The 22,305-nt window shown below is 31.2% G+C and overlaps 1 protein-coding gene across 2 annotated transcripts in view; it reads left to right on the forward strand.

Moving 5' to 3' along the window:
• LOC130664000 (uncharacterized) overlaps positions 1 to 22,305 on the forward strand; it is a 213,504-nt gene that overhangs the window by 146,062 nt on the left and 45,137 nt on the right. For both annotated transcript variants that reach the window (XM_057463622.1, XM_057463621.1), the window contains exon 4: positions 20,407 to 20,531. In XM_057463622.1, the coding sequence (XP_057319605.1) occupies positions 20,407 to 20,531 (125 nt within the window). The remainder of the gene's footprint in view (positions 1 to 20,406; positions 20,532 to 22,305) is intronic.

Raw genomic sequence — 22,305 nt, forward strand, 5'->3', positions numbered from 1 at the left:
ACTTTTTAAATTTTTAAATTTTGCAATATCGATATTATCATTAGTATTTAATGTCTTTTTTAACATGGACCATGTAGTCCATATAGTCGACGGTTGTAACCTCTTACTTAATTTTTTAAAGTATACAATTAGGTTACTGTCATCAGAATTAGATAAAGAATCTCTGGGTTCTTGTAACCATTTTTTATAGGCCTCATGATTTGTTAGGTATTTCTCTGCAGACTTCTTCGGCAACGTATCAGTTAATATTATCAGATTAGCTTCCGCATCAAAATTTCTCAGAATTTCCTCATCGTCCGAAGAATCATCTGATGATGATAACACATTCATTTTATTTTTTTTTAATTTTTTATTATTTCCACTCAATACAATATTTTATAGTTGATAATTGATTAGAAATATGCGGTCAAATTTTTTCAATTTTACGATTTGTTTGTATTAATACTTTTCGTGGTTTTTAAGAACAGGACAAAAGAAATTAAATTATATCAACATACACAACGCTGCCTCGTACTTCAATTTTTTTTTTTTTTTTTTTTTTTTCCTTCTTGGTTATCGTCCCGGGAGGGCCACGTGCCACTTACTGCTGTCTCGTACTTCAGTTCAGTGCATACTAGTTTCTTTCTGCTCACTAGAGCAGTGCGCATGCGCGCCCCTACCAAAGCATCAATGCTAGACTTTCGGCCTCTCGGTCGAGGCACAAACTACGTACTTTCGGCCGTGGATAAAGAAAATATCATTGTTATATATTGTATCAACGACAGAAATAACATTATTCTCTTGACATTCTAAAATTTTATAGCATAAATTTTTTAAATTCGCGCGCTTACGAACCGGATTTATATCTTTCTTCGTTTAATTCTGTCCAATTTTAACAGTTTTAGGCGCTTTCTTCCAAATTAGGTCGTTTTGCTAAAGCAGCGCCACCTTAATTTGACTTGATTTTATAGATACTTTGAATACACAGAGAGAGTGCTCCTTACCTCTACCCACCATACTCTATAGTTGGTTATACACCCGAAAACCACTCCCTACCGATTGCTCTAGAAATGCCTAAAAATTCGAGTTATAACACATGGAAAAAAAAATATTGCTCCTCGAACGATCTAAAGTATAGTAACTCGTAGATCATTACCTTAACAATACGTATGCTTATAGTATCAATACCGTATCGTTCCTGTAACTATCTAGTAGATAGCTATGAGCCCTATACAACTTTCCGTAGTCGTCGCCTTCTACGCCACATTCTAACCTATATAAACATCTATTTTCGCGCCTATTTTGTGTATCGGGTATAATTGTTGCTAGCAGACGCTTAATAAATAAATTATTTTATTTAATCAAAATTACTTACTTATCATTTATTTATTAATGATAAAGATTTTTAAACTTCTCATATCATTTGCAACGCGCGTGACGTCAGATAGGGCTCAGAACGATACGGTATTGGTCTCAGAGCTATCTACTACGGAAGCCTGGTTGGCTCACCGTCAACATATAAAAATGTGGCGCTTCTCTCGCCCACAGGTTAACTAGTGCACGAGTCCACAAGTGGACTTGTGGGGCCGTGGTAGTGACGCGACATTATCGGAAACGCACTTTTTGGAGATATCGCCATTTCAGCATGCGCAGATTAAAAAATAACGTCGTATTGTTTGTGTTATGTTACAACAACGTGGTCATTAGTATAAAAAGTTAAATTTTATATTAATTTATTACTTACTCCTGTGGTAAAATTACATGGGGGGAGGGAGGGGGGCAAAATGGGCCCCTTAAGAAAAAATGGCTTATATCCTCATTGTTTCTTGCTTGTTTTACTTCTTTCTAGCCCCATACTATATTTTTTGGCTTAATTTGCCGCATCTTTTGAAAATTAAAAATCTTGAATTTTGGGGCAAAACGGGCCTCCCGAAAAACGTTTTAATAATTGACTTTTTTTTTACCCCTTTACTTTTTCTAGTCTTCTACCATGTATTGGTAATCTATAACAGGGTATATCTCTACCGTATTGTTGTCAGAATGATACAGTAGATCGTTGCAGTAACAATCTAGTAGATAACTATTCCGTATTGTTACTGTAACTATACAGTATACTTCTGAGAACAATGTTTTTTTCTCCGTGTAACTAAAACTCAATACAGTACTCCAAAGTTGGCGACGAAGCCACGTTGACAGTGATAATTGAAATTCGTGCACATAGATGGCGTTAGTTGAGTCGCTTAATTTATCATCGATCAATAACTCAATTAAAATTAAATTTACCTAATAATTAATTTTATTTAAAACCGTACGATGGACGGTGGCGTGTAGGTCCAACCCATTTATAATTTTATGCTAGCTTCAGTGTTAGGTATGAGGCAGGGTGTGATGGAGGTGCCTCACTAACGATTCCACCATCACATCCGGGATGAAACCTAACATTGTTCGGTGTCTACTGAAATGTAATTTCGGTAAAGATTGTTTGGTGGTAAATTAGAATTAGTGTACATGTGTTTATAACATTTGGTCAGCTCTTTAGCTCAGTGGCCAAAAATCACTGTCAATAACTTTTTGTACTTATAAAAATACGTTTTTTTGAGTTATAGGATCAAAAGGGGGGGTCGGAAGTGTAGCCCTATAGTTTGTATAAGCAGTCACATAAGAGCGGCGTGACACAAACTATCGAGTAATAAAACCATTACTATGCTGCATAGTAATAACAGCATGACATATTTCTCCGTGTATTTCTTGTTTCAAAATTTTTATAACTTTGGATGGTAACAGCTTCATGGTCAACTTCAATCTCAAATATTTTTTAAATTTCAAATGGAAAGGCTACTTAAAAATTTTTGTATCTTCCTATAATTAAGTTTTCTTGACACACATTCGATAAAAACTTTTTTTTTTTAATTAAAAATAATGAAAAAAAAATTTTTTTCGGAGGACATGAGATTTTTTCTCATGGCCAGAGTATTAGAAGGTAGGAAATTTTAGCTTTCGTTTCTTTTTCGGCCGAGCTCGGGTCATTTCGTACACAGAAAAAAAGGATTTCTTGGCGCAAAAAATTTTTTCTTGTTCTAAGAAAATTTTTACTTGACCCAAGAAATTTTTTGTATTATAAAGTGAAAACAAAACTTTTCTTGGGGTAAGATAAAATTTTCTTAGAACAAGAAAAAAATTTTTTAGGCGAGAAAAAAATTCTTGAGCCAAGAAAAATTTTTGTCTTCAATTCATAATACAAAATATTTCTTGCGCCAAGAAATTCTTTTTTTCTGTGTAGTACGCGTCCGCCATATTTGTTTACATGATACATATATTTACAAAATAATAGTGCAATATTGTGCTGTGTTTATCTGCATAAATATGTAAAGTTTATAATTTAATAGTTTATATTATTTAAATATAATTATTTTATGGTTTAAAAACATTAAAAATAAAAAATAAATAATATTTTCGTAAGAAAACTGTATTTGAAATATTTGATGCGCATGCACAGAAGCCATGAGATTTTTTCTCATGGCCAGAGTAAATAACGGCAGTCAAAACACCCATGTCCTGAAGGGTTAATAGCTACAATAATCATCTTCGATAGTAATTATCACTACCGTCAATCTTTACTATTACCATTTTCAATGCTGAAACTAATTATTGTCACCATGGTAACAGTGCACTGAAAAATTTTACGACTATTTCAAATAGTTAAAATTAAAAATTGAGTACCGTACATAGTATGATTAAATTCTCTTCGTGTATTAATATAACAATTAATTATAATATAATTAATAATAATAATAATGATAAGGATAATAATTTGTTTTGGCAAGAACTAGTTTAAGTTATTAACAAATTTATTATTTATTCCGTATGCGGAGTGATTTTCGTTTAGATTACAGAATTAATTTTTTTTCAAATAACATAAATCACAGTAGATTTTCAAACATTAGTTGTTGTATAATGTAGTAATATACACTTTAATACACTGTCTATAGCAGAGAGATTATTTTCTCTTGTTTATCATAGCAACAGTAGAACTGAAGAGAATGTCTAGATTTATAATACTCAACCACGGCAGTGTGGCTTAAAATAAAAATAAATAAGAGACTATATGATATGTGGACAAAAAAATAACAAATATCATGCAAAAAGCTACAAAGGATAGTGAATCACACCCTCGTCTGTATACTTATAAAACAAATACTGTGTATATGGATATATGTAAATATGAAGCTGAAAAAAATAGTGGTAGAGTACGATGTGTGGAAAATATAAATAAAAAGTAAACATTCAGATTGCTGAATTCTGACAAAACCAGTAACGACATTTATTTTTTCCCCACGTGTTTCAAGTGTACTTAGATTTTTCACTATTTCACCGTTTTATTACTTTACATTCTATCAAATTAATAACCTTTTATATTTTATTTTGTCTCTTGGGATTGAACTTTTTTTTATTGTAATAAATATTCATAATTATATTACACAGTTATTTTACTAAAATAATTAAAATAGTAATTTAATATTGAAGTAAATTATTTTTTAATCCGATTAAATTTATATTTAACATAAAATATTTATGTCAAATTGTGATGGCGTATCAAAGCGTCAGGAGCTGATTAAAGCGTAACTGCGTCTACTGACGTTGCTGCATGTATATATATATATACACATATATACGGACTTTTTGTACGCTTATAGAATTTTCAACTGCCCATTGGACCGTTTCCCATTAATCGTGGCTGCGCCGCGCGGGAGCCATTAGCGCTCAGTGAAAAAGGCATCAAATAATTTACGCTTTTACGTCGCCACCACAAAAAGAATTGAAAACAAAAAAAAAAATCGGTCTGTCAGTTGACCCTGCGGGCCAGCCCCAAAACTTCCCGCTGTTTTCGAGCTCGCTGAGCTCGAAAACATTATTGTGAATATATTTTCGAGCTCTTCGAGCTCGCAAATACTTTTGTATGTCATTGTTTTGTAAAAAACCATTTTTTAGCATTTCTTTCTTCCACGATATCTCGCGAACGAATTAACCGATTTTGATGGTTGAGGTGGCAATCGACGCGTTTTATCAAGTTCTAAAGCTGGTCGAATTTTGAAATTGATTTATTCAGCCGTTTTTGAGAAATTTCAAAAAAACCAAGGAAAAAATTTTTTTTGAATTCTTTCGTCAACGGTTTCTCTTGAACGAATGAACCGATTTTGATGGTTGAGGTGGCATTCGACGCGGCTTATAGAGTTTTAGAGCTGATTAGATTTTGGAATCAATCCATCGAGCAAATTGGAAGTTATCCAAATAAAACATTTTTGAAAAAATTTTATTTTTGAAATATCTCTGAACGCACCCTACCGATTAAGTTCAAAGTTCTACGGCCTCAAGACATTAACAAGCCGCGTCGAATGACACCTCAACGATCAAAATCGGTTCATCCGTTCAAGAGTTATGAATATTTACATACATACATACGTACGTACGTACGTACACACATACATACACTCGGACATCATCGTGAAATTAGTCAGGATAGCTTCCTAGGACCTCGAAACGTCGACATCTGATGGAAATTCGATTTTCGTAAATCGGACCGAAACCAATAACTTCCCGAATTTTTGAAAATTTACAATTTTCTTAGCGGGAAGTTAAAAACATCATAACTTCAAGTATCTCGAGATTGTTTTCCTCTCTTTTTAGTATATTTCCAATGTCCATACATCTTTTTCTTCGATATATTCATTTAAAAAAAAAATGTACTGAGAAACAAGAAGAAGAAAAATAAAAGAGTGAATGAAAAAAGGAATTCCCATTAATTTCGGATTAAAGGTTTTTATTTGTCGAAAAGAAAAAAAAAGGCCGAAAAGAAAGCAATTTTTTGTTTTACGTAGAACTTTGTGGACGAGCTTACGTGGATATTTGCTCAACGTGATAGAAACCTGTGGGTAGATTCTCTCTTCTTGTTTCTCTTTTATTTGACTACTTACTTACTCTCTTTCTCTCTTTGTAGTTAACATTTTCTCTTACTCGCCACTTTCTTCTTTTGTCCATGTACACTATACACAGGAAATAACGTTGAGTGGTTGACTTTCCTGGAGTTAAGTAGCCGATAGAAATGCATAGCGGCGCCGTATCAAGGGGTCACATAAACTCAATGAGGAAGTTGACTTGTATCGCAACTTTTCTTACCGTGTTTATACTCTACGGTCACTTGGAAAGCTTATTCCACTTAAATGATACCCTTGAATATGCGGTTGTTTTAGGTTAAGGTCATCACGATTCACCAGATTATTGATAAACACATATAATACATATATGCACACAAATATATATTTTAATCTGTCAAAACTTTTTATTTCTATACATACATCAATCGAATTTTTTTATTAGCCAACTTTAACATACAAATTTTTTTCTAGTTTCATAAAAAAATAAATTTCAGACATTTGTAAGAAAACTTTTTGACAAATGATTTCACGTCTCATGTTTTCGAAGTATTTTTTGAGGAACGTTTTGAAGTTTTTTCTTTCGATGTGAAAACTAACGATCATGATACTGCAAAACTCGTAGAAATTCCTATAAAATATTTAAACAATTTAAATGAGATAATTGAATACAAATTTTCGCTTTTATTGAAAAAAAAGATAAATTATTCAATAAAATCGATTTTTGTATTAAAATAATTGAAAAATTAAATAGTATACTGTAAAAAAAGTGGGAGTGAATTCGGAGTGCTTACGGATTTTATGTAAATCTGAATCCAATCTGTCACTCGGGGTTTTGAAAAATCGCTCCGCATACCGAGTAAATAGGGAGTTTGTTTTTTCAGAGGAGTGATTTCGGAGTAATCCAAACTCTATTTCAATCTCCATTTACTCTCATTCGGAGTTTTAATATTCGAATGAACTCCTTTCAGGAATGAATTTCAATCTGAGGGGATTAAACAAATAAACAGTCATCCAAGGGTAGTTGTCTATTGAAAACAGAAGGTTATATTTAATTAGTATATTATTATACACACACGGAGAAAAAAATACTGCTCCTCGAACGATCTAAAGTATAGTAACTCGTAGATCGTTACAACAACAATACGTATGCTTCTGATAACAATACCGTATCGTTCCAGTAACTATCTATTAGATAGCTGTGAGCCCTATACGACTTTCCGTAGTCGTCGCCTTACACGGCACCACCTAACCTAACTAAACATCGATTTTCGCGCCAACTTTTGAATATTGTATAATTATTGCTAGCAGACGTTTAATAAAAAAAATAGTGTAAAACATAATTGTGATGTTGAAATATGGACCCACGGATAATTAATAAATTAACAGAGTAGAATCTCCATAACTATGTTGTTATATTTTTATTGATAAGTGTTTTTTTATGCTTTTTGTAATCAAATATACATTCATAACCAAAAATCTAAATATTATATATAGTCGGTGTTTTATAATTTAAATGTTATACGTAAATAGTAGAAAAATAATTAATAAACAAATAAGATCTGAATTATTATTTAATTTAAAATTAAATTAATAATAAATAAATTCAAAAAATTAAAAGATATATTTATATTTATATTTAAAATTTATTTAGATTATAACTAACTAATAAATCAGTTTTATCAATTATTTTTGTTTAAAGTTATGACTGATTTTTATAATATTGTAGTTCAACATTTCTAATTTTTATTTTATTCCAAATATTTTTAAGATAACTATCGGCGTTGAGAGCATAGCCAATTTTAATTCCATTGTTTGACAATATTTTAGTTTTATGATTTAAGACCCTTTTTTTTATATATTGTAAAACTTCAAAATGTGAGTTTCTCTGAATTTGAGTTTAGATAATTTACAACTTAATCCTAAAGGCCTCTTAAAATTTATTCCTTAAGTAAAATTTAAACTTATTTTCCCAGACGACGTCGTCCAGCTGAACTAAATTACTTTATTGCCTTTTTCCTTTAAATGTCTTCTGTCCTAAGCCTATGTCGATATCATATGGTCTCCAGTTTTCTCTAAATAATTTCTAGCCTTTCTAATGTCTCGCTCTTTTCTCTGGTCTATCCTTTCTCGCAATACCTCCTCCTACTCCAAGGATTGTTACTCCTACAATTGCTGATTCCCAATCACAATGTCACGTTTCCCACCTTTTCTAAACACTTAGATTTTTACATACAGTTCAAGGGTCCTGAGGTTAAAGGGTCTCAGATACAAGACAAAAATAATAAGACAGTTACCACCAAGAACCCAAACCGTTTAGTTGAGACTTGCCTACTTCTCATCCTTACCAAAATTCAAAGCAAATTCCATTTTGAAGTTATTACCGAATTTGTTCATTGATTTATATTCACCATTTTTGTTCAATTAATTTATAAAAGCATTTTGTTCATTATTAAATTACATCAGTTACTATATTGAAATTCTAAATAAAGAAACATTAATAAGATATTAATTTAACTTATTAAATTATTACAATTGCATGAACATTAACATCCCATCCGCGATTGTGATAAAAAACAATTTTATTTAATCAAAGTTATTTGCTTATCATTTATTTATGAATGATAAAGGTTTTTAAATATCTCATATAATTTTCAATGTGCGTGACGTCAGATAGGGCTCAGAACGATACCGTATAGATCTCAGAGCTGTCCACCGTATTGTTGTCAGAACGATACAGTAGATCGTTACAGTAACATTCTAGTAGATAACTATAGCGTATTGTTACTGTAACTATACAGTATACTTCTGAGAACAATATTTTTTTCTCCGTGCAGCTTTACATCTTGGTATCTTAGGGTTTTTTGGTGATATATTATTATTAAAAAATAGAAGACGTCAATTGAGACATCCCGGGTCAAAAATAAAACTTAATTCAGGCTCGCTTCACCTTATTTTCTTTTGAAGTTATCGATATGCCGACGATTTTCCGATAAGATTTCGACTTTTTCAACTTAGATTAAATTTTTTTCAACTTTTTGAATTTTTTTCATCTTAGTTTCAACTTTTTTTAACTTATTCGGATTTTTTGATCTTAGTTTGAACTTATTCATCTTTACTTCGAGCACGATAGTCATTCACCTTACTTTTGACTTGCTGAATCAAGTCGAAAAAAAGTTATTTATTCGTCTTACTTTCGGCTTAATATTTAAAAATTGTTTCACCTTAGTTTTGACTTTTTCGCCTTATATTTTAAGTCAAATAAGTCTAAACCAAGTCAATTTCGACTTGATTTCAACTTTTCCATCTTAAATCGTGACTAAGTAAGCCAGTTAAGCCTAAACCAAGATGAAAACTCAATGTATTTCATATCTCCGTGAAAAAACAGTCGAGACTGTCTTGTGAAAAACGGCTCCAAATTTCGACTTGGTAAACCAAGTCTAAATCAAGTTTTATTTTTGACCCGGGATGACAAAATAAAAACAAACTTTTTATGGGTGCCAATTAGCCACAACAATCATCGTCAAAATTCATTTCTGGTAACAGGTATAATTTTTGGAATGCTTTACCAATAAATATAACAACAGCTGAAAGTTTATCAATCTTTAAGACTCTTTGCTACAAATAATTAATGAGAGTAGAAACTAATTCTTCTTAGAAAAATTTACTGTGTACTTTATACTGATATTTATAATAACTTTATATTGTACAACTGGATTTGAAAGGGCTTCCTAGAGTCAGTATATATTTATGTAATTCATATATTACTTCAATAAATAAGGCCAATAAACAATTTTTTTTCGACTTTGTTCAGCAAGTCAAAAGTAAGGTAAATGACTGTCGCGTTTGAAGTGAAGACGCATAAGTTAAAAGTAAAATGAAAAATGCTCCAAAAGTTGACAATAATTTAATTTAAGTCGAAAAAGTCGAGATCATATTGGAAAATCGTCGGCAAATCGATAATTTTAAAAGAAAATGAGGTGAAGCGAACGTGAATGAAGGAAAGCCAGTTAAGTCTAAACCAAGGCGGTAACTCAATGTATTTCATACCTCCGTAAAAAATAGTCGAGTTTGTCTTGTGAAGAACGACTCTAAATTTCGACTTGGTGAACCAAGTCTAAATCAAGTCGATGAATGAAAAAAAATGTGTAAAAAAAGTTAATCTACTTTAGTTTTTATGATCAAATTTAAAAGTGAGAAAAGTTTTTGTAAAAGACAGGAGAGCAAAAATAAATACTAACGAAATTTAGTAACAGCGATGAAACCACGACAATAGATTATTGATATAATTCAATATAATAGCATTGACCACAAACCCTTTAGCATAAACATAGTTAGTATAAAATTGAATTATTCGTTCAACAAGCCAGCTGACTATGGTTTAAAATTAATAGTTTTGGCCGTAGCAAGTAAAGAGCAAAAGCCAGAATGGCTGACCATAGAATATTGAATTGCCTGTTGGTCAAATGTCGAGAGTAGTATAGAGAGCCAGATAGTTGGACAGCTACAGTCTGGCATACATTTATCGGGCTACATAACTGTAAAGTGGTAATAGACTGTCTCGATCAGCCTCGTTTAATAATAAAGGTACGTTTTCACGTTAACTTTACCTAAGATTATACTGTATTATTCATTATAATTAGACATTTACATGGAAGTAGAACAAGACTAGGCAAAATGGCGAGGTGCAGCCATAAAATTAAAAAAATTTTTTTTTTATTATAATGGTTTAAAATCATCATTTATTAATTTCGTAATTATTTATTAGCAATTTAAGATGCCTTGTTCATTTATTTATGTATTTTCTTTTGAGGGCAGTTCCAATTTATCTTTTCATTTACTTAAAAAATTCAAAAACTGATAAATTGAACGTAATCAGGATCGACAAATTAAATTTTTGTTAATTAATAAATATTTGCTATTTCGAATGTAAAAAAAAATTTTTTTTTTTTTCCGTGAGCAAAGAAATTTTTCCTAACTTTATTATTCGTTTATTCTCCGTTTTTATAATCTCCCAATAGAAGTCTAAAAAGATTTACAAATTTTTCAATTATGTCAGTAAAAAAAGCCGAAAAAGTTTAGTTTCATTTTTCTTCATAAGTTTTTGGCATCAAGTCTTTCTGATCATGATCATGTTTGTCTATTGTGAACTTAAAAATAATCATCAGAGTCATTTTAATTAATCGAATTGATAGTTTAATTTATATAAACGCTATAGGTCTTCAGAGAACTCGTTTCGACTGCCTTCTCACCCTTTAACTCAAAGTTTTAATGCAGATAATTATGATAAATGTAGTGAGTGGAACGGGATAAAACATGATTCGAGACTTCGGGTGATTGCAATCCTAGCCTTTGACTTCGGTCAACCTCAGCTTGGTCTAAAATCGCGTTATTCCATTCCTTGTCACACAAGATAATATTTAAAGTTACAAATTCTATGATTTTAAGAGCCATTACTTCACAAGGTATCTGAACTATTAAATAAATGCTCATATTTTTCAATATAAGGATGATCGAGAGTAATTTTTGTTCAAACTTTTCTCTCAAACAAAAACTCTAAAGCAAAATTAAGAACGATGCTCGACACAGTATTCTATAATTTAGCAATTTACGTTTCAATTTTTCAAAAGTGTTCATTTGTTTAAGAAAAAAAAGTGGACAAAGTTTCTATTTACTATGCAAGTGGAACAAGGGTAGTACCGTTCGTTCACTTGGGTCTGATAGAGAAAAAAGAATGGACCCCTCTTAAGTAGTTGTCCTACTACAATATTGTCAAAAAGTTATGAGCCATATGCGCGGTAAGAGCAGGTTAGCTGGTAGTAGAAATGAGACATTGTTTTTGTCTGATGCTGTACCCGTGGGAAGTTTACCTAACACACTACTCATATATACATATACACAAATACTGTTAAACATTTTCTTAAATTATAATCTGACAACGTCGTATATAGTCTACCCGTTGCTGTATAGTGTACTAAGTATCTGTTTAAATTTACTGCTCAAATAGTACTATCCATACTCACGTACGGTGTTGTCAGATTGTTTCTGTCCAATTCACCGACATATGTTTTTTCATTTATTGTTGAACTTTGCGTTGCTGTATCTCAACAATGAGATGGTGAATACTTTTTTTTAAATTCAGGACAAACTCATCAATTTTTTGTTAGTTTTTCAAAAGTTGTTTTTTAGAATCACGAACGCGACTTAAAACGTATACTCCTCACTACTCGCAATGTTAATGATCCGAACTTTGATTATAAATATCTCCAATTAGAGATGGTCAATCGATTTCAAATTTTAGTATCTTGATACCCTTAATAAGTATATAAAATTTGAGAACTTTCTGAGACTATGCTCATCACCTGACAACTACCGTTATATGAAAGGATTCAAAAAAATTATAATTGAAGTCCAGAAAATAGTCAATTAAATAGTAAATGGAGTATTTCCATCATGTTATTTTGATTAATACCTTAACTACGTAAGTGAAAATTGAATAATATTGATTTACTAGTCGTGTTCAATCACTAGACCAGTCAATCTTTATGATTGATAAGGCCAGAAAAATACTTTGAGATATAAAAATATAATAATTGAATGGAGAAAATAATTTTAATCCATATTTTAAATGACTAATATAAAATTCTGAGTGACTACATGAAAATGTAATTTAAGGCCATTCTTCATAGATTTTTTCTTTAATATATTCTAAGAAACTTTGGGCAATGATAATGAAAAAAGGAAATTCCTCTATAATAATACAATATATATTATAAATGCTTCTTCTTGCGTAAATTCCTCGCATTTACTTACGTTTAAAAAATTATTTCGAAAAATCGTGATAGTATTACGAGAAGAGAAACTAACGTCTCATTATTTTATTTTATTCTATTTCGTTTAATGCAAATTACAATACGTGCTTCGCAAAAAATATACTGATACTTGCTTAAATGCGAATGTGATAGAATTTCCAATGTACTTCGTAGATAGACTGAAAATTTATTTTCTTTTATAAAATAAATTAAATACTATATCTTTTTGATTTGTTTATTTATTTACTTAATAGTTTTTTGCTTCTACTTCGCAGCAATTAGATTTAAATTTTATAAAAGCTCGAACTCGATTAGATCATTAAGATTTTATATAACAACTTTTATCAAAATTCTTACGTACTGTCTTATTACAGCAGTTGCAATATTTATTTTTATTGTTTGCGAATGCTTGAACTGTTTTTGTAGACATATATTTTGAAATATATATAATAATCAGTGAAAAAAAAACTAAATGTTACAGTCAACTAACCGTTATAAGCCTCTTCCCCTCAATCAGCAGTTGCTGAGTCGAAAACACTTTCCCCAACTTAACCACTTTTTTGAGATTTGTATTAGGCAGCTTCTTATAAGCCTCCATTAAAATTATTAAAATTGTAATCTAAGGACAGAAAAAAACAATCTGAAAACCGCCTGACCCTGCGGGCCAGCTCCAAAACTTCCCGCTGTTTTCGAGCTCAGGGAGCTCGGAAACATTATTACTTGTAAATTTTTGATGCTCAAAAATTTCTTCGAGCTCAAAAATTTGTTAGACCGGTAGAACTTACCTGCACTGAAAAGTTATAATTTTTGTCCGAAGATATCTTTGGAACGAATCAATCGATTTGAACGTTCCTGGTGGCAATCGAAAGGGCGCCCCGAGTTAGAACTGATTATATTTTGAGGTCAATCGGGCAAGTGGTTAATAAGTTATATGCAAAAAACCAAAGACAAAGAATTTTTTAATTTTTATTCTTCGTATAATTCGTCAACGACATGACCAATCTAATTAATGAAGAAAATTTACAATCTATATTTCACAGATTTTAGCACTTAAGCACTAGAAAAATCGCACGGTAAGAAATATTTTGCATATTGTATGGTATCGAAGATTTTTATAGGTTATAAAATTGTATGCATAGATGATTCGATCATTGCGGGAATAGTAACATTGGCAATAGTTGTCGCAGACTCCACAATGTCAGTATGGCCGTCAGGCCCATACTGCATTGCCGTATCCATATTGCTTCTGGCCTATAAACCTAGTCTAACGACATCTATATAGTTTTGGTGGTAATACGATAGTATACATCGATTGATACGCCAGAAATTATGGCGGGAAAAACCAGTAGCATTGTGCCCTCGACATTGTAGTATGGGTCTCAGGGCCATGCCGTTTCGCCGTGCCTGCTATGCATACGTGTGAGCAATACAATAGATCCAGTACTATATACAGTATAGTAAATAACGCCATACTTCTGGGACTCGTTACAATACTGTCTTGGAATATTTTACATACTATTTTAGTATCTGTCTTAAGATCATACCAGCATGGTGTTGAACGCTATGCATTTCTTACCGTGCGGGATAGCGGCGTGTGACGAAATTTTAATATGAGGTTTAAAATTGTTTAAAATAAAACAGGTTCATAACGGGTAATCGAGGACAAAACTAAACGCACAGTAGTGGAAAGACTGAAATTCTACAGAAAATTTCCCCTAACGTCCTCTAGACCAGGCTTATGGCGGGTAATCGACTATACCTATATATAAATATAGATTTTAAGGTTGTGTATATTTATCATTTTGATCTTTAAAGATTTACTTAAAAATTTAGTTGAAAAATGTAATAGAAAAGCGATATTTGTCATCGCCAAGCAATTTGTTCGGGATATCTGAGTACACTCAGACACACAAATAAAAATATATATGATCACCGTCTCAAAGATTTCTTTTATCTGAAAGTAAAAAGCATCAATATATATATCTTTCAATTGAATCATTTCACACATAAATTTTTTATTTTCAACAAAATTCGATTTATTTCCAATTCTGAAATAAAAAAATAAATATAAGACATTTTACGTCACACGAATAATTCAAAATGATATTATTATATTATCATATGTTGATATGTACATAAATAAATTAATGAATTAAATATAAATAAATATGAATATATAAGCGAAAATGTAGTTTAAGATATATCCACATTTTGGGTAAATGTACAAGTGTGAAGATGAAAGTTTCACGATCTTTCGTGAGTTTACTTGCTTCAGTTGCATACAAGTGAGTTCCGTTTACTCAGAAACGACGAGAAGAAACGATTTAGCAGCACGGTTTCGAGAAATGCAAAGCTCGCATAAAGTGGTAGAACCGTACTGAATTATACAAGATTCACATAGGCACGTCGAGTGTACGTGAAGCAGACTAAGGAATCAAGGATAGCACTAGATATACATATACATGTTTATATATATATATATATATGTATAGTTTATGAGATAGATCAGAATAGAGAGAGACAGGCAGACGGTACATGCTAAGGGCAAAAGGGATGTGGGTATAACTTGAGCTTGACTGCACAGTAGTCTATAGTGGTGCACTAGCACTAGCATGATCGTGACGTGTATTCCATGGGGTGAATAGCCACGTCGGTATGTTCCTGGCCGTCTGCCAGCAACGGTAACTACTAGTACTACCACATTAATAGAGTTTTATTGTTATTTACTGTGACAATGGGTAAGCGTGTGCAAGCTTCGTCGCGTTATTAACGAGCTCGGCCTGGTTACGTCCACGCGTAAGTGACGAAGAGCCCACGAGGGGTATGGGAAATACTATATATAGAGTTGAGAATACAGAGTATAGAGGACAGAGTGGGTGTGGACAGTATTGTGTAGGTCACTGTGGAACAATTTCGATAATTTTACCAGTTGTGAACGGCCGAGGAAAATTGATATCATTATAGTTAAATGTATGTTAGCAATTATTTATAAACAAATCTAATATTTCAGTTTTTTTCGGGAAATTTATTTACGAACTTTTATCAGTAATTCAATTTTTTTAGCTCGAATAATTTATAACTTAATAGTATGACTTTCTAAACAGGTTTATTGATAGTTATGCTGTTCCACGACAACACATTTTCAAAGTTTTCAAATTTTAATGACTATAATATTCACTGAATCTGTTCAATTTGTCGACGGATTGATAAAAATCAGGTTGATTATGTCAAAATTACATTAGCGATCGATTAATCGTTATTTTTGCCATATCCACTAAATAAATAATTTTTAATAATATTATAATTAATTTATTGCCGTAATATGGACAGTGGAGCGGAGAAAAAAGTCTATTCAAAGTTTACAAAATAAATTGTAAGCTTTGAATAAGTTTGAATTGACATACTTCAGTTATTTTTATCACTGTAAAACTTCATATCATGTACATTACTGACAGAAAGTTTGAAAACACCTGCAAGTTTTTTAATAAAAACGAACAAAAATACAAAACGACAAGTAACAAATTTTATCATTGTTATAATTTAATATTTTATCATTTTAAATTATTTGTTGTATTTTACCTACACGGAAAGAAAATTATGGAGCTGTTCCCATAATTTTGTGAAATTTTTTCCTATACCATCATAGGAATTACGACCATAAATCATGGGAGCAGTTCCTATAAATATAGGAATGTTTCCCATAATTATAGGAATAGTTCCTATAATTATGGGAATGATACCCATAACGTTATAGGAATGGTCCCTATAATTTATAGGAATACTTTTTATAATACTATGGGAATTATTCCAATAATATATAGGAACTATTCCTATAAATTATAGGAACCATTCCCATAACATTATAGGAATGGTTTCTATAATAGTATGAGAACTATTCCTATAATATTATAGAAATGGTTCCCATAATAGTAAAGGAATAGTTTCCATACCATTATGGGAATGGTTCTCATAATGATATGAGAATGGTTCCCATAATATTATGGGATTGGTTCCCATATTGGTATGGGAATGGTTCCCATAATGGCATAGGAATTGTACCCATACTATTATAGGGATGGTTCCCATAATATATGGGAACCATCTCCATAGTAGTATGGGTACGATTCATATATCATTATGGGAACTATTCCCATAACGCATAGCAAAACTTCCCATAATTTTCTTTCCGTGTCATCGCGGTGGTCAATTCTCAAATATATAATAATAATAAGAATTCAGAGCATTACAAGTGATAACAAACTTTCTACCGGTAGTGTAAATGTATGCAAAGGGATACGCTACTATTCGCCATCGCTTGTTACCGAACTAATATATTAAAGTTCGCAACAGTGTTTTGGTTCCACTCGTACTTGTATAGAAATGGCTCAAAGCAGAGTACGTCATTAACGGCATTACTGATGAGCCCGTTGGCATACTCGTGACGAAACTGTCAATCTTGATGGTAGTTATGGTACTTCGAAAATATCTCTTAATTTTTTAAGGTTACAAATCACTTAATTCTTAATTAATGTTCTATGTCACATTACGCATATTGACAAAAAACGTGGGGATTGAACAGAATTAAAATAAAAAACTAGATCCCAACAGAAAGAGCTGCGCTTCTGCACAACTGCTGCTACATTATTTAAATTTTCATACTCGGGATTCTTAAAAATTTATTTTATAAATTAAAATGTCTCAAGATATTTAAATTTTTTATTTTATTCGCTGGAACTCTATTTAAAATCTGTGCTGTAAAATAAAATGTAAATAAAAATTTTTATGAAATCAAAATATGTTGAAATGATGGAGCCATGGATGTGGGGTAGAAAAAAGTTTTAGTGTAAGAGGACGTAGAAATGAAAGAAGGAATAAGAGATTCGCTCCATTTGCCTCGATACAGCAATACGTGTATTACAGTGTCTTTTTTCTTCTTGAATATAAAATTTCTTGTCTACCGGATATCTTCTTCTCTCATTCTATCTTGTGTTATATCTAAGAGCAAGTTGCTACCGGCTGTACGACACAGCCAGCAATGAAGAAAATTATTATAGTGAATGCTTTTGCATGCTCGCGGCAAGTTTGAAATTTTTTTTACTATTTTTATGACTATCATTATTATTATTATTTCCTTCAGTTTCCGCTTCACTCTTGTGTCTGAATCTTTTTTTCACAATTTTCTATTTTTATGTACATTATGTACATACGACTATTTTGGTATGCGTATGTGTACTATACCTTTTCTCTCCTGTATGCATAACTATTTTATGCTGATATTTTACCCGGTAATGCGACGTTTATTTATTCATATGCACACACCATAGAGTGTCTTACCCGTAACTCATGTATATTATGGATTTTTTTTTTTCAACTTTAATACAAGGAAATTAACGAATTGAGTATGTGCTGAAGCCTTTTTTCAGGCTAATAAATTATTTTTATGAAGACTGAATTATAAAAATGTATAAATTTTTTTTATGCATTCATGAGGTGAATAACAAGATTTCATAACTGTTTTTTTAAATAATTTTTTTCTACGCTAAGAACATAATGATATTTTACTATAAGCTAGATTATTTAAAAAAATTTTATTTTTTCCTCAGATAAAAAATAGCCTGAAATATTTATTCTATTATAAATTATTTGCAATGTTTTTTGAACTCTTGTAATAGTGAAAATTGACATATTTCTGTTATTTTAATACTTTAACGGTGTACAACAGCTCACCTAACATTTTATTGCAAGTAGTTTGGACGGTATCCGCCTTCCTTTGCTAGTATAGTGTCTGGCTGAAGCCCACAACACAGTTTTACGCCGGCTCGTACTAGTAAGAGATGTAGTCTAAGGCAAGAGTGCGTTAACATAGCCTTACTGATGAGTCCGTTAACGTACTTAGGACGAAACAACAGAAATTATGGCAAATAGGCATATATCTTAAGTTTTGGTGCTTGACTTAAGAGTCAATACATAGAATGAAAAGAAAGATATGTCAAATAGTGCAGTGTAGCATGGAACTGAAAAATCATGAACTTAACAACCAAATCAAGCATAATTCATACCTTTGATATACACTCATAACTTATTAAGGCTCAAATAACACCTTAAGAAGCAATTATATCTTTAATCTGCCGACAAATGCCAGAGAATGAAACAGGTTTCTTGGCCATTTGCTTATTTTTGGATTTTTGCTTGATAAAATACGTGTGGACCCCACTTATAAACATATACCAATTATTTGCAATAAAGAGCCTTAATTGGAATGCATAATTTATTTCTTACGTTATGTAATTTATTTTTTTTCAGACTTGATCTTTAAAACCTATGGATTTATTTAGATAAATTTGTTAACAGATTTTTTTTCATAAAAACTAAAACGACCATATACATCAAAGTAATATCCATTAAAAATATTACCAATAATATGTTGTCCTGATTTTTTTCAGATTTGTCAAGTTCCTAATTTTGATAATCAGGGAGACATACTTTTAAGTGTATTTTCAGCTATTGTTTAGAAAATGGTCCCCATTCATAATGAAATATGTCCCCACAATGTATCAGGAAATATTCCTAGAAAATGTCGGAAGTGTTCTTGTAATATTACAGAAATAGTTCCTTTTCATGATAGAAAGGGTCCCCATATTCATAGAAATACTTCCATCATTTTTAAAAACGGTCCTTATACGCACGTGGAAATGATTTCGATATTTTATTGGATTCGTTCCATTAATTTTTTTTTTCTACAGTTGAATCATCAAAAATTGATTATAACAACTTTTATATTAATTCATTAATCATGAGTTTTAATTTAATCCGCAAAAAATAATTTTTAGTAAAAAATCGTTTTTTTATTAGAATTTGATTCCAACGTTAATTAGAAAAAAATTTTATCTAATAAAACCCACATTGTTAATGAATTTAAAAATATTCATCTTATTTCTGTGCTCGATTTCATAGATGTTGTAAAAATGATGTCTATAAAAAGTATTTATATTAAAATAACTAGAGCTATATTCATACGTCGTTAACTAATATGATAAAAGTTATCCAGTAGTGGGAAATAATTATTTTGAATAGATAATTACACTTTTATATCAACATGTTAAAAACGAGCAATTCACATTTGTAAAAGAATTAGTTTCGTGCGTATCTAATTGCACCATTTACAATAGCACTCTTTCATTTTAGAGTTACTATTGAGGCTTTTTACTTACTTTGTCCTAATTAGAGTGCCAAATAAAAAATTTAAACTACGGGTGTTATTAAAAATTTTTTCAAGTATAGAAAAAAAAAATTAATTAAGCATAGTAACTGTAAATTATGACTAATTAAAAAAATCATTGGAAGGATCATAAAACAGAAATTGCTATTGCCATAATTTCAGCGATATTTTTTTATTAATTGGTAAAATTTTCCCCTGTAATGATGAAGGGACTTCGTCCCTAAATAATATTAAATGAAAGCTATTATTTAGGGCCAAAAAGTTTTCATTTTTGAGTAAGTGATATACTCATTTAAAATACATTACTGATACTTTACCTGAAGGTTTTAATTGTTTATCGGAAACACTAACCGAAAAAGCAAATTTTTTTGGCTTAATTATTATAATGTAGTCAGACAAATAAAACTAAATTATAATCAATGAAAAAACAAAAGTAGTATTGATTTATTTTATTTTTTTGTTACAGAATATCAGCACCTTTTCAAGCAGTAGCCGTGGTGTTAATTTTCGCAGGAACTTTTTCAGCGTTGATCGGTCACTGTTATGCCGATCACAAGACCGTGATCGCTTGCGGGCTATTTCTTCTTGGGGGTAAGTAAAAGTAACAACCACAATTGAAACAAAAGAACAAAAAAGTGAACTAACTAAACAAAAAATAAAGGACCCTTGTATAGATTCCACGTAAAAAAGTACAATAAAATAAATAAATAAATAACAAAAAAAAAAAAAATTCGAACGATGCTCTCTGAAAGTTGCAAGTGTTGAAAGGGACAGAAAGTAAACTGCTAAGCTCATTGGTTTACTGGTCACGTATCGAAAGCTCTCCATCTCACTTTTTTCTTCACTTCTCGAGACCAAAAGTGTCGTTGTGTATCACCAGAGCCTCTACTCACTTTTCCCCATGAAGCCAACAATGTGATTCTTGATCTCACCCGTCTCTCTATCCGACAAAGCACGTGCAACCACAAAGCTATATATACATATATATGAGTTTACGAACCACAATCTTACCTTATTCCCTATATACAAAGTATACCTTTATTTGCTTCTCTTTCCAAGGTTCAACTATATATTATTATGCTCTATATATTCTATTATATATACACTTAAGATTTCTTGCGTAGAACCACAAACACTTTACGTTTACCTTTATTAGAAACACCAATACCCCATACTTACAAACCACCAAAATTATCAACAATATTTAATGGTGGTCTCACTCAAAGCTTCGAATTCAATAGAACTACCAAGGGAGTCTCTGAATCTTTTTATACTCACTAAATTCGTCCTGGTTTTTAGTGTACTTCCTATACCATTACGCACTCAATAGTCCACTTCTATTCATTCAAACCAAAGAATTCACAGAATCCAAGGGATCTTAGATTTTATTCTTGGTTTTTCAATCCATTCAAGACGTTTATTTATCATTTTTTATTTTATTTTTTTTTTATCTAAAGAAGTAGCCTTGCTGAGTCATTCTTAAATCGCTGAAAATGAACTGAATATATAGGATGTTCACTTGTGAAGTTTATACGAATGGTTGTGTAAAACGAAGGGATCAAATCGAACGGACTACTCGAATACTTGATGCTATTAAATTTGAAATATGCTTCATATTTTTTTTTTTTTTTTTTTAGACGATTGTAGAAAAATAATTCTTTAAAAGTACAAGTTTTAATTTTAGTTTTAGATTGATTCACGAGCATTTCAGTTTTATTTAAAAAAGAACAAGTACCGTTAGTTTAAGAAGGAAAAATTCTCCTAATTAATACCGAAGGTTCACGAACATGAAAAGTTTTTTTTTATATTATATGTATATTCGTGATATTTTTAACTTCGGAGAATTTTAATTTCTAGTTATAAATAAAATCACATTGTAAAAAGAGCGGTGTTAAAAATGGACTCATTTTAACTCCGCCCGGTGTTAAAATAAAATTACACCGGTGTTAAAAATACCGGTGTAAAGGCGGGGTAACCGGTGTAAAAACGGAGTAACATCGGTGTAAAGGCGGGGTAACCGGTGTAAAAACGGAGTAACATCGGTGTAAAAGCGGGATAACCGGTGTAAAAGCGGAGTAATACCGGTGTAAAGGCAGGATAAACTGCGTCCGCTTGGAGTATTAACTTTATAGATTATACAACACAAAAAATTTCAGTTCTTTATGAAAATTAATAAAGAATATCATTTATTAACAAGTATAGTGATCGAGTAAGTAAAATATTTTAACACTGGTAAAGAATATCTACACCGGCGGCGGCGTTATTTTAACACCGGTCTAGAATATTTACACCGGTGACGGCGTTATTTTCACACCGCTTTCAGGGGTAAATTTAACACCGATAATTTTAACACCTACACCGTTTG

This window comes from Microplitis mediator, chromosome 2 (genome assembly GCF_029852145.1).
Source record: "Microplitis mediator isolate UGA2020A chromosome 2, iyMicMedi2.1, whole genome shotgun sequence".
Taxonomy (NCBI): domain Eukaryota; kingdom Metazoa; phylum Arthropoda; class Insecta; order Hymenoptera; family Braconidae; genus Microplitis; species Microplitis mediator.